Genomic DNA, 13,362 nt, shown 5'->3' with positions numbered 1-13,362 from the left:
CACCACCCGTTCCAACAAGGGGAGGGCTTCCTTCCACACATCCAGCCGTGGGCACTCCAAAAAGGAATGTATATATGTACCAGCACTGCTCTTGCATTTAATACAAAGACCGCTCTCCCATATTCCCAGTCGCGCTCCCCTCTGTGCCGTAAAGTATGCCCTATGAAGGATCTTATACTGGAGTTCCTGGAAGTCAGCTGATTTAGTGTAGGAATATAGTGTCGTAAAGCAGGCAGTGAACTGTGATTCAGAAATATCCTGCCCCAGGTCTCGTTCCCAGGCTGTACGCACCGGTGTAAGTACCGACGTGACAAGAGACAACTTAAGGACGCGATACCAGCGCGCCAGGGAATTTAGCGCGGGCTGGGTGGCCGAGAACAAGATATCCAGTGGGCCCCTGACCCAGGCCCCCGCCACTCCCCTACGTTCCGTCTCCCAGTAGTGACGAACCTGAAAATAAGAAAACATATAGCTCGAGGGAAGGCCCCACGCGTCCCGGACCTGCTGGAAGGAGGGAAATCCAGACGGAGACAGGTCAAGAACGTTTTCCATCAACCTACAACCCTGGGCCGACCAATGCTGAAATACAGATCTACCCCTGCCTGGGGGGAACCTGGGGTTGCCCTCCAGGCGCACAAAAGGGGATATATCCGGTGGTAGTTGCTGTCGTCGCCTCCACCAGCGCCATGCCAGTCTGAACGGGCGCAGAAAACGAGAACAAACCGTATAGCGCCTCCCAGGATCATCATGTCGATGTATGAGGTTCATAAATTGAAAGGGGGCACTCCAGCTCGCCAACCATCCCCGAGGGGAGTAGCGGGGGCACTCACTATAGCCCTCGTGAATCCAACGGAGGAGAGAGGCAACATTATAAAGCCGAATATCCGGGACATTGAGTCCCCCCAGTGATTTATCCAAGATAAGCTTGGACATCGCTATCCGAGGAGTGCGAGACCTCCAAACAAATCGAGAGATAGTAGATTTAAAGACAAATTCATCCCTCCTGGTGAGCCAAAGTGGCATGGCCTGCAAGGGATACAAGAGCTTCGGTACCAGACTCATTTTCACTAAGGCCACCCGACCCAGAATCCCCAGCGGCAGGTCCTGCCAAGCTTGGCACAGTTTTGCGATGGCCTCAAGGGGCCGGCGGATATTCGCGTTGTAAAGCGTGGGAAGATCAGTGCTGAGGTATATGCTGAGGTATCTCATTGGTTTAGTCGTGGGTGCGATAGGCAACCCCGCGTGCCAGGTCTCCGCCCGGCCCCCAGCCAGTAGCAGAAGTTCCGATTTACTACAATTAACTTGTAATCCCGACAGTGCTCCAAAGGCTCGGATCACCTCCAGAGCTCTGGGCAGATGTACGGAAACATGATCCAAGTAGAGTAAGATGTCATCAGCAAACAGGCTGATTTTGCATTCCTGTCCCCGTACCGCAACTCCCTGAATTGTCACATCCTGCCTGATTTTCGCCGCAAGGGGTTCGATAGCCAGGAGGAAGAGGAGCGGTGAGAGCGGGCACCCCTGTCTAGTTCCTCTCTGCAGACCGAAATCTTCCGTCAAACCCCCATTGATCATTAGGCGCGCCCTGGGGTTGTGATATAGGGCAGAAGCCCAGGCCAGAAAGTCACCCTGAAATCCGCCCCGTCGTAAGACCCAAAAGAGATAATCCCAAGAGATGCTATCAAATGCTTTCTCCATATCCAGTCCCGCCACCGCCTCTTGTCCACCCCTGCCTACCCTGTCATGGATCGCTCCCAAGACACTCATTAAATTCATGGAGGCGTATCGACCCGGCACAAACCCAACCTGATCTGGGTGAATGAGATCGGGAAGAAGGCCATTCAAACGTCTCGCCAAAGTCGCAGCCAGAAGCTTAATATCCTGATCTAGTAGGGAGATTGGGCGGAACGACCCCACCAGGTCCGGGTCCTTGCCCGGCTTAGGGAGTAGAACTATATGAGCCATATTATCCGGAAAGGAGCCCCTTGATGTCGCCACTTCGTTATACATTGCACTCAGGGGCTTCGCCACCAGATCTTCTAGAATGCGGTAGTATTCGGGCCCAAACCCATCCGGGCCGGGCGCCTTTGCCAATTTAAGGGACCGAATGGTGACACGGAGTTCAGCCTCGGTAATCGGCTGGCTCAAAGATGCAGCCTGATCCTCCTCCAGGCAAGGTAGTGATAACCCCCTGAAAAAATCCTGAAGGGCCATCTCATCCAGAGGTCTCCTACCGTATAGAGTTTCATAGTACTTAACAAATTGTTCCGCAATTCGTCTCTCCCCTTCATGTCGAGTGCCCCCACTATCGCGTATTGCCGTAATAATTTGACGTTTCTTATAAGGTCTCACTAGGTTCGCCAGAAGTCTCCCCGTCTTCCCTCCCCATCTATGCAGGTTATACCGTTGAAACGCAAGGGTCTGCTCCGCTCTTTGATGAAGTAAAGTCTCAATACGATCACGTATAGTCTTGTATTCCTGTCTCTCCTTATCCGAGAGAGAGGAGATGTGGGCCCTGCGAAAACCATGCAGCTGTCTCGTGAGTGAGAGGAGCTCAGCGCCCCGGGCCCTGCGTTTAGCCGCAGTGTATGCGATCACATGCCCCCTCAGGACTGCCTTGGAAGCATACCAGTAAGATATTGGTCCAATATCCGGGGTGTCATTTGTAGCCTGGTAGTCCGCCCATCGTGCCCGGAGAAACGTCCGGAATTCCCGGTCTTGGTACAGGTGTAATGCCATTTTCCAAGAGGAGGCCTTCCTGCCAGCTGCCAGGGTCAGTGTGAGATCCACAGTAGCATGATCCGAGATCGTGGAATCTACTATCTCCGATCTAGTAGCCCTAGAGAACAGCCGTTGGTCTAGTAGTATATAATCCAGGCGGGCATATACCTTGTGTACATGAGAGTAAAAAGTAAACTCCGAGTCATATGGGTGTAGTGTCCGCCATACATCCACCAGACCTAAATGTTGCATCAGGAAGCCCACCCCCTTATTATCATGATCCTTCAGACTGCTCCTGGGAGGTCTGCAATCCACCCCCGGGTCTGCAGTGATATTCATGTCCCCCCCCAGGACCACCTGATAATCCGGGTAAGCCGAAATTAGGGAGAGAACAGAGGAGAAAAATTTATGACAGTAAGAGTTGGGGGCGTACAAATTACAGAGTAACAGTTTTAAACCCCAAAGTTCCCCCAGCACAAGTACATATCTCCCCTCCCGATCGGTCAATTGTTTATGCAAGGTAAAAGGTAGTCTCTTGTGCAACAGTATCGCCACCCCGCGTTTCCTGCCCCCGGAGGAGGAGGAATAAACATCCCCAACCCAATTTCTCCGCAACTTAGAGTGTTCGATCTGAGTGAGGTGAGTTTCTTGCAAGAACGCTACTTCCGCTTTCAGATGTCGCAAGCTGGTAAGAATACGGGATCTCTTTACCGGGGACCTGATGCCATCGACATTAAAGGTTACAACTCTTAAATCAGCCATAACAGTGAGAGAGTAGCTCTATGCAGCACAGCAATCCAGAAGGAAACACCCCTCCCAAAGTGTGTGAACTCATCCATTCTCCACCAGCCAAATACGCATTCGTTCAATACAGAAAGAATAGGTGGGCCCAGGCGAAGCCTCCCAGCTGAGCTTCGCTGGCCCTGATATCTCTGTGCCCTCCAGTTCCACCCCCCAAACCCCCATCCTTCCCCCCTGCTCACTCATCCCATACACAACCACACGCTCCCATTCATTCCCCCCCTAAACTCTCCCTCCACCCTCCCCCCCCCATTCTTGCCCCCCAGGCTGATCCCATCCCATCAGCATGCAAACCCATAAAGTTCCCCCAACCTGCCCGGAGCCCTCCCCCCCCACCCACTGAACAATACCCCTAACATATAGTCCCCGCAGTTAATGCAAAAACAGGAAGTGAAACACAAACAGTGAACAGTGAATAGGTGATACCAAGAAGTCCAAGAAAGTGCTCCAGAGCTGCCGCATGCCGCATCGAAAGGGATCCCCTCCAGCCAGGGCGGCCCGCACCAAGATCAAAGAGAGTCATTCAAGGGTTGGTGTAGCCGGCGGAGATACAGGAGTCCACTGGAAAGTCGTAAGCACCGCAGCCCCTCAACGCCAAGCGCGTATCACTCAGGTCACACCAGCCGCTCGGGTTCGGGAATCATATCCAAGTCGAGGAAGGGAGCCCCACCACCGCAATAGCGGTTTGGTCTCACGGTTCCGCTGAACGCGCAGAGGATAGTTTCAAAAGGACTCCAACACAGCTCCCAGGAGTACTGAGCCGCATCTGCAGGTGAGCCTCAAAGCAGCAACCTCCGGTTTAGGGTAACATTAGGCGGGTAAAGTTGCCAGAAACGCCTTGGCCTCGTCTCCGCTGTTAAAGGTGAGAGTTTTGCCCTCATGCCAGACTCGGAGCTTCGCCGGATAAACCAGCGCGAATTTAACTCCTCTGTTGTGGAGGTCAGTGCAGGAGGGCGCCATAAGTTTGCGTTGGGCCGCCACCCGCACAGAGTAATCATTGAATATAAGCACTCGGGATCCTTTGTAATCCAAGGTGCCCGCCTTTCGGAAGGCCCGGAGTATGAGTTCTTTTTCCCTCCAGTTAGAGTAGCGGGCTATGGCGGTCCTCGCCCTACCCCCCTCCAGAGGTCGGTTTCCAATGCGGTGCGCCCGTTCGCAGGCGAAGGCCTCCGCTCCCCCCGTCAGATTTAAGGTCTCAGGAAGCCACTTGCTGAAAATCATATAGAGGTCCTGGTCACTCACCGTCTCCGGGAGTCCGACCAGCCGCAGGTTGTTTCGACGGCTCCTGTTCTCCTGCTCCTCCAGGGCCGCCTGCAACTCCCGAGTCGTTCGCGTGAGTTCTTCTACCTGGGCCGTCAGCGTCACACACGTGTCCTCCTGATCGGACACGCGCTGCTCTACCTCTGTTAGGCGCTGGCTGTGGGAATCGAACTTCTCGTGCATTTCATCCACCGCTGATTGAATTTTATTCAGTTTGTCTGCCAGCGCCGCCGTGACCGACCGCGTGATGTCTGTAATCCAGTCGCCAGCGGGGATAGTGAATGTGGCCTGCTCCGTCGCCATCTTGGAGGGGGTAAGAGAGGGTTTGTCCCGGGCGCCTTTCGCCGATTTTATGGGCATGCCCCGTGCCGCAGCAGTCGCCCCCGAGGACCAGGAAAAGAAAAGCGGGCTGTTGATCCCCGTCCCGCCTGCTCGTTTCTGCCTTGGGGACGCAGAAAGGCCTGTAGCGTCCGGCACTTTTAGCGGGGGGCAGGGTAGGAGCTCTCCGGCGCGCGACCGCCCGGGCAGGCCGCACCACGTGACCCCCCCCGCCTCTGCAGTCTTTCCCGATGATGAATGAAAAACTGGGTGGTAGTCCCCTTCCTACCTGCTCGTTTCTGCCGTGGGGACTCAAAATAGTCGATATGTGTGCCGGGTTTAGCGGGGGTGAGGCCGGAGCTATCCGCCACGCGGCCGTCTAGGCAGGCAGCACCACGTGACCCCCCCGCCGCTGCAGTCGCCCCCGAGGATCAGGGATAGAAAGGCGGGATATCAGTCCCCGGTCCGCCTGCTCGTTTCTGCCGTGGGGACTCGAAATCATCGGTATGGGTGCCGAGGTTAGCGGGGATGAGGCCGGAGTTCACCGCCACGCGGCCGTCCAGGCAGGCAGCACCACGTGACCCCCCCGCCGCTACAGTCACTCCCGATGATCAAAGATAGAAAAGCGGGGTGTCAGTCCCTGTCCCGCCTGCTCGTTTCTGCCGTGGGGACACAAAGGAGTCGTTAGTTTTGCCGGTTTTAGCAGGGGTGAGGCAGGAGCTCTCCGGCGTGCGACCGCTCAGGCAGGCAGCATCACGTGACCCCCGTGGAAGGCTTCTTAGCCGGCTTACCTGGTGCCAGCGACCCCGAGGAAGGATCAGGCGTCGTCGAAGTAGTCGGTGCCGACTTTTGCGGCGCCGTTGGCGGCGCGGCCGATTCCATGGCAGATCCGGTACCGAAAAGGATATTCTGTTGGATCTGTCTATTTTTCAAAGTACGTTTTTTAAGAGTAGCACAGCGGGTGCAGGTGTCAGCCCGATGCTCTGGACCCAGGCACCAATTGTGCGGGTCAATGAGAGATATCGGGCGTGCACACCGCTGGCACTTCTTAAAGCCCGGCTGAGGGGGCATGAAGGGGAACACGGCCTCCGCAAAATCAAAACCGGAGGCCTGTATGGTGGCAACAGGCCCCGCCGGGGCCGGCCCGAAAAATAAAGAAAAAACAAAGTTAGAACGAAAAACGAAATCCGAAGGAAAAGGAACAAAAAAAGGAATAAAATAGCGCGAAAACAGAGATTTCAACAGTCGTTGAAAGCACATGCGTCTTCTTCGCTCTGCGGAAACGAAGAAACTGGGGACCACGCTCTCCTCCGTCGGGCGGGAAGGCACTCGCGCATGCGCGGTGCGGCCATCTAGAACTTTCTAGTTAAAAGTGTCTGTACCGGGGCTCCGTCGGTGACGTCACCCATGCGTTAAGAATATGCTGCCTGCTTGTCCTGGGATAAAATGATATACTAGAAAATGGGAGGAATGGAAGATACCCAAATGGAAGGATGTTGGACCTGGTGCAGAGAAGAGGGAGAGAGATATACTTGAAGGGATGCTGGATCCAGAGGAAGAGGTGATGGAAAGAGATATACTGTCAATGGGAAAGAGGCAGAGAATAAAGGAAGTGAGATGGACATAGGACACTGGACTCAGAGAAAGGAAACTTCCAATTCCAAGTCACTTAATTGGCTCCCCATCCATTTCCGAATACAGTTCAAATTCTTCTTACTAACCTACAAGTGCATTCACTATGTTGCAGTGGCTTAGTAAGGGGGAGCAGTCCACCCCTGGTGCCATGTTGGTCCTCCTCTCCACCCCGCCTCTTCCCACTTCTCCACTTGCAACATACGCACCCCCCTTCCCTTTCCCCATACCTCTAGTTGTTCACCACCACAAGCAACAACCAATGTGCTCCTTGCGACTGCGTTGTCTCTCCCACTGTTGTCATTTCCAGGTGTCATGCATAGGAAGTGATGTCAGAGGGAGGGCCGACGGGGTAGCGAGGAGCACAGTGAAGTTCTTGTTGTTCACGGCTGTGAACAACTAGAGGTACGGGGGAAGGGAAGGGGGGAGCACCTGGCAGGAGGGATCAGGGAAGGAACGGGGGATGGAGACGAGGGGGAAGGCGTCTCTCACCCCTGCAACACCACTGCTCGGCAGCCCCTCAATATTCTCCTCACTTATTTCCCTCTATGCTTCTTCCCCGTGAACTCCATTCATCGGGTAAATGCTTCCTATTGGTACCCTTCTCCCCCACTGCCAGCTCAAGACTCTGTCACTTTCTATCTTGCTGCATTGTATGCCTGGAACAGACTGTCTGAGTCATTACATCAAGCTCCATCTCTAGCAGTATTCAAATCCAAGCTAAAAGCTCACTTTTTCAATGCTGATTTTAACTCTTAACTCCCAATCACCATAAGATACCTATGTCCACCTTACCATTCTCTCTGAGAGAAACTCCCCAATCTCTCTACATGTCCTGTTTGTCTAAATTAGATTGTAAGTTCTTCTGAGCAGGGACCATCTATTACATGTTAAATGCACATGTACAGCGCTGCGTATACCTTTCAGCACTTTAGAAATAATACATGGCAGAATAGAATTCCATTTCTGCAAATTGGTAGGTAATGAAATAAGATAACACTCTTCAGCTACAGTGGCAAAATAACACTCAGAATTTAGTAAGTTGGTTGGTTGGGCTGAGAACATTTCACCACCTCTCATATTTGATTGCATCAAAAAAGTACCTGGCAATACTATTTATATCACAAAGCACCAATAAAACATAAGGGGCAATTTTATAACTCAATATCAAGAGGAAGGGGCCACAATAGAGCGTATTTAGCATCAATTCTATAACAGCACTTAGGCACTCCTAAGCAGTTATAAAATACTAGTCATAATTTAGGTACACCCACTTACAAATTAATGGCTGGTTTAAGTTGTCATGTCTAAGTGTGAATTCAGTATGCACAACTGATAGTATTCTATAAATTGCGAACATCACTTAGTGACATGCCATGATCTGCCTGTGCTCTACTTATATGTATGCCCCCAACAGTTATGCGATATGCAACTTTGACGCATAATTTAAAGAACAGCACCTAACATTTATCTGTGTGCCAATTACTGGTGCCTCTCACACAAAAGTGCCAGTATTCTATAAACTATGTACTCATAAGTTAATTGGAAGATGTCTGTGGTACTTAGTATACCTCATTGGTGACATCAGTCTTAGATCAGTCTTATTATGGAAAGCCCATCCAGCTGTGGTGCACACTTACAGCATCAGCACTGGGAAAGCAAGCTAGACTGTACTATGAAGGCTTTTGTGGTCCTTCCTTCCTTTTCTCCCTTAGCTACTTCCTTTTCTCCCTTAGCTCCTTCCTTTTCTCCCTTAGCAGCAGTATCGATTCCAATAGGTCGACTGCGGCTGACCCGAAATCAAGAACAGCAAAGAAAATAATTTTCAGATATAGAGGGGCATGGTTCGAAAACAAACCAGCGCTAGTTACCCCGACAACATTGATGACTTCAACACCACAGTTGAATAGCCACACAAGAGAACCCAAACAACTGCTCCATCATAATCACTCAGCCCACTTTCCCGAGCAAAGCTCGGTCTTCCAGGTAATTCTCTTGAAAAAAAAGCAATTTTTACTGCTTGGCTAAATTGCTTCAACAACCACACTTTGGATGGAGACTCTCCTCTAATGTTGTTCTGTTGTATTTTGGGGCAGGGGGGAAGGTGAAGAGCTAATTGAGAATGGGTGAGGTGTTTGAGAAGGGCATTTTTTCATATTGTTCTATTTCTATACAAAGAATTGTTATTGTGTCTGTGGGGTGTAAGAGCTAAACATCCTCAGTCTATTTTGTACATTGTTCTTTAGTAAAAACAGATTCAAAGCAGATGCCAAGTTATAAAATTGGTATTTATTTTTTGATACTCAGCAAACCTTGATTAGCTAAATACCTAAATTTACAATCCACAAACATCTAAGAATGATTTAATAAACTCAAGAAACAAACATTCATTTCAAGTCATTTTATACGTGTCTATTTACCTTATAAATTAATGACCGCAAAGCAGCAAATACATTTTTTAATGCCGTCTCAGACTGATTCTTTTGAAGAACACAGATGTACACATCAAAAACTTTCTTCATCAGTGGATTATGCCCATGATCTGCTACTAGCTGGTTCTGCAACAAGACAGCTATATGTTATTAAGAGAAAAAACATTAGTAATTAGTATTAAATGGTCGCTGCTGTGAATGCTTTAATCCCAATGAAAAAATAATCCTCTACGTGTTCAGGATTAGTATACTGAGCAGCAATTCATGAATCTCAGATACTTAACTATAATATTTTTGGTGAATGTGTACCCTCAGTGTGTTAACGAAAGCTATGAGAACACCGCATGTTGTCACATTAAGAAAACCTGCCAAGGCGTTATTGCAGTCCTTGGTTACACAATGTGCATTTCATTTATAAATAGTGAAATAGTGCAAAATCAATTAGTAAATTAATAAAATGTGTTTGTATTTTCAATATACCAATACTGAGAAAATTTTTAGCACAGAGTTTGTACTTATCTCCAGCACTTCCAGTTCGCTCCTTTTTAGACGACACACTGGAAATCTAAACTAGTATATGAATCTGTCATTATTACTGCACAGTGTCATCAACCTTTTCAGAACCATGTCCTCAGGGTGGACTTTTACTGTGGTTTTCTTGGCTCTGGTTACATGTTATGAGGGTTCCTGATGAAGGGAGGATTACCCCGAAATTAAGCTTTTTTAAACCATAGGAGCATGATAATTCATGAACAGTGATAACAACAGATTCATATACTAGTTTGGATTTCCAGAGTGCCGTCCACAGAGGAGCGAACCGGAAGTGCTGGAGATAAGTACAAACTGTGCCAAAAACTCTCAGTATTGGTATATTCCAGAGGACTAGAAGGTGGCGAATGTTATGCCGATCTTCGAAAAAGGTTCGAGGGGAGACATGGGAAACTACAGACCGGTGAGTCGGACCTCGGTACTGGGAAAGATGGTGGAGGCACTGATAAAGGACCGCATCATTGATCACCTTGACGGACAAGGTCTGATGAGTACCAGCCAGCAAGGTTTCAGCAAAGGTAGATCTTGTTTGACAAACTTGCTGCACTTCTTCGAGGGAGTGAACAAGCAGATAGACAAGGGTGACCCGGTCGACATTGTATATCTGGACTTTCAGAAGGTGTTCGACAAGGTTCTGCATGAACGACTACTTCGGAAAATTGCGAGCCATGGAATCGAGGATGAAATACTCATGTGGATTAAAAACTGGCTGAAGCATAGGAAACAGAGTGGGGGTAAATGGACAATACTTGGACTGGAAGAGCGTCACCAGTGGGGTGCCGCAGGGCTCGGTGCTTGGACCCGTGCTCTTCAACATCTTTATAAATGATCTGGACATAGGTACGACGAGCGAGGTGATTAAATTTGCGGACGATACGAAGTTATTCAGAGTTGTGAAGACGCAGGGGGATTGCGAAGATCTGCAACGTGACATAATCAGGTTCGAGGAATGGGCATCGACATGGCAGATGAGGTTCAACGTGGACAAGTGTAAAGTGATGCATGTCGTTAACAAAAATCTCATGCACGAATACAGGATGTCCAGGGCGGTACTTGGAGAGACCTCCCAGGAAAGGGACTTAGGAGTTCTGATTGACAAGTCGATGAAGCCGTCTGCGCAATGTGTGGCGGCGGTGAAAAGGGCGAACAGAATGCTAGGAATGATAAAGAAGGGGATCACGAACAGATCGGAGAAGGTTATCATGCCGCTGTACCGGGTCATGGTGCGCCCTCACCTGGAGTACTGCATACTGCACTGGTCACCGTACATGAAGGACACGGTACTACTTGAGAGGATCCAGAGAAGAGTGACTAAGATGGTTAAGGGGTTGGAGGAGCTACCATACAGCGAAAGATTAGACAAACTGGGCCTCTTCTCCCTCGAACAGAGGAGATTGAGAGGGGACATGATCGAAACATTCAAGGTACTGAAAGGGATAGACTTAGTAGATAAGGACAGGTTGTTCACCCTCTCCAAGGTAGGGAGAACGAGAGAGCACTCTATAAAATTGATAGGGGATAGATTCCGTACAAATGTAAGGAAGTTCTTCTTCACCCAGAGAGTGGTGGAAAACTGGAATGCTCTTCCGGAGTCTGTCATATGGGAAAAGACCCTCCATGGATTCAAGACAAAGTTAGACAAGTTCCTGCTGAACAACGTACGCTCATAGGGCTAGCCTCAGTTAGGGTGTTGGTCTTTGATCAGAGGGCTGCCGCATGAGAGGGCATGATGGACCACTGGTCTGACCCAGCAGCGGCAATTCTTATGCTCCTATGTTTAAACATATTTATTTACTAATTGATTTTGAACTATTGTTCACTATGAAACACACATTGTGTACGCCCATGATGGTGTGTAACTGAGGCACAATAATGCCTAGGCAGGTTTTCATAATGTGTAAGCCTTTGAACACAGACAACATCTGGTGTTCTCATAGCTTTCGTTAACACATTGAGGATACACATTCACCAAAAATATTATTGTTAAGAATATGAGACTCACGAATTGTTGCTCAATATACTAAACCTGAACAAGTAAGGGATTATTTTTTCATTGAGTTTGACATGTTCCATTTTTTGTTGTTTTTTTTTTTATTTGAATGGTTTAATTGCAGCGCATTGTCATAGGGAAGGTCTCTGGTTCAATCCCTGAGTCAGGTCTTCTACTACTCTGACTGGCTGAGGATGGAATGGTGTGGCCACTGAATAACTGACACATCATGAATTGATTCAGGAATTCCAGAAGGAGCCCTGTATTGAATTGTAAATATATTAATAATACAGTCGACTCTGCTTAAGTGCAAGCCCTTTGGACCGGTTTGCCACATGCGCTAAATCGGAGTAGCATGTGAAGAGAGTCAAGCAACACCATTTTTCTCACAAGATCATTAGCTCGGGGGCAGGATTCCATCACTGCCATCACATATCTTAGAACGAGTGACCTGTAATCACGTTTGAAGTTTGCGATTATCCCTTGGTTTCTATTGCTTTCATATTAAACAGACAGGCATCTTGAAGCCAACAGCTTCGCTACATTTGAAAGCGGTATATAGGTCTCTATCGCTTTAATTGGGAGACCATACTTACCACTCTCAGGGGACAGGCCCTTCCAATTTATGTACAAGTATACTGTAATAACAACGCCTAAGCGGCGTCTGACATCAGCATGGTGGACACGTTCAGCCAAAGACAATGATTTTTGTCCACGCAATGTCACGGTGCAGTTCCGAAAGTTCGAACACATGGCCAGGCCTATACTGCTGTTACGAAACCCACAGCTCATCTACATGATTGCTTTTAATCAGAGTGAACGTTACATGAAAGAATACAGATGGGACCTACGACATCAGTCCGCATAAGCGGATTGTGTGCTTATCAGAATTGCAAATAACCAGAGTTTACATCCATTGACTTTAATGTAAAAAACCCCCCCCAAAAAACGGGACCGTGGTGGTCAGGTGCGGATAACCGGAGTGTGTGCTTATCCGACGTGCAATTAGGTGGAATCGACTGTAATATTTACCTATATTAAAAGCAGCAGGAATACATATTAGCAGTAGCTAAATAATGTATATTAACATAACATCAGTGCAAAATCTATGCAAAATAGATAAGCAACTACAGTGGTACCTCGGTTTGCGAGTAACCCGGTTTGCGAGTGTTTTGCAAGATGAGCAAAACACTCAGCAAACTTTTGACTTGCAAACTGAGCACTGCCCCGATCAACGAGCACTTACAGGGGATTCCCTCTTCCGGCCAGCCTTCTACATCGGGTGCCTTCTGCAGGTTGGAGGACTTCTATCTGGGCCTGCGCTTCCGGGTGCTGTCCCTCCTGTGTGTTGCGTGTGACGCGCACAGCGTCAATCACTGGCATTGTGCGTGTCGTGCGCGGCGTGCAGGTGGGGCGGCGCTCGGCTGCGTGGGCTCGGGTGGGGGCTCTCCAGCATGCGAGGGGTATTCCACTTGGAGGGCTGGCCAGCGAACTTTTCTTGTTCCTATTCTTTAGGCCATTTGTGCTGTTTCGTTTGTCTGCTCTGTATTTAAAAACACCTGGTCTACTATGGTTTCTTTTACAACCTCACTAACAGGCTGCCCTATCTTCCTGGTTTTGGCGATATCTTTTAAGATATTTTGCTCCAAACCATGCTCT

The 13,362-nt window shown here is 49.1% G+C and overlaps 1 protein-coding gene across 4 annotated transcripts in view; it reads right to left on the bottom strand.

Annotated features, from left to right (window-relative positions):
* Positions 1-13,362, bottom strand: part of DOCK9 (dedicator of cytokinesis 9) — a 1,074,749-nt gene that overhangs the window by 234,857 nt on the left and 826,530 nt on the right. For all 4 annotated transcript variants that reach the window (XM_033947591.1, XM_033947593.1, XM_033947592.1 and 1 more), the window contains exon 40: positions 9,153-9,290. In XM_033947591.1, coding sequence (XP_033803482.1) covers positions 9,153-9,290 — 138 coding nt within the window. The remainder of the gene's footprint in view (positions 1-9,152; positions 9,291-13,362) is intronic.

Source organism: Geotrypetes seraphini, chromosome 6 (genome assembly GCF_902459505.1).
Source record: "Geotrypetes seraphini chromosome 6, aGeoSer1.1, whole genome shotgun sequence".
NCBI lineage: Eukaryota > Metazoa > Chordata > Amphibia > Gymnophiona > Dermophiidae > Geotrypetes > Geotrypetes seraphini.
Note: the sequence above shows the minus strand (reverse complement) of the source record. Positions and strands in the feature narration are given on the sequence as shown.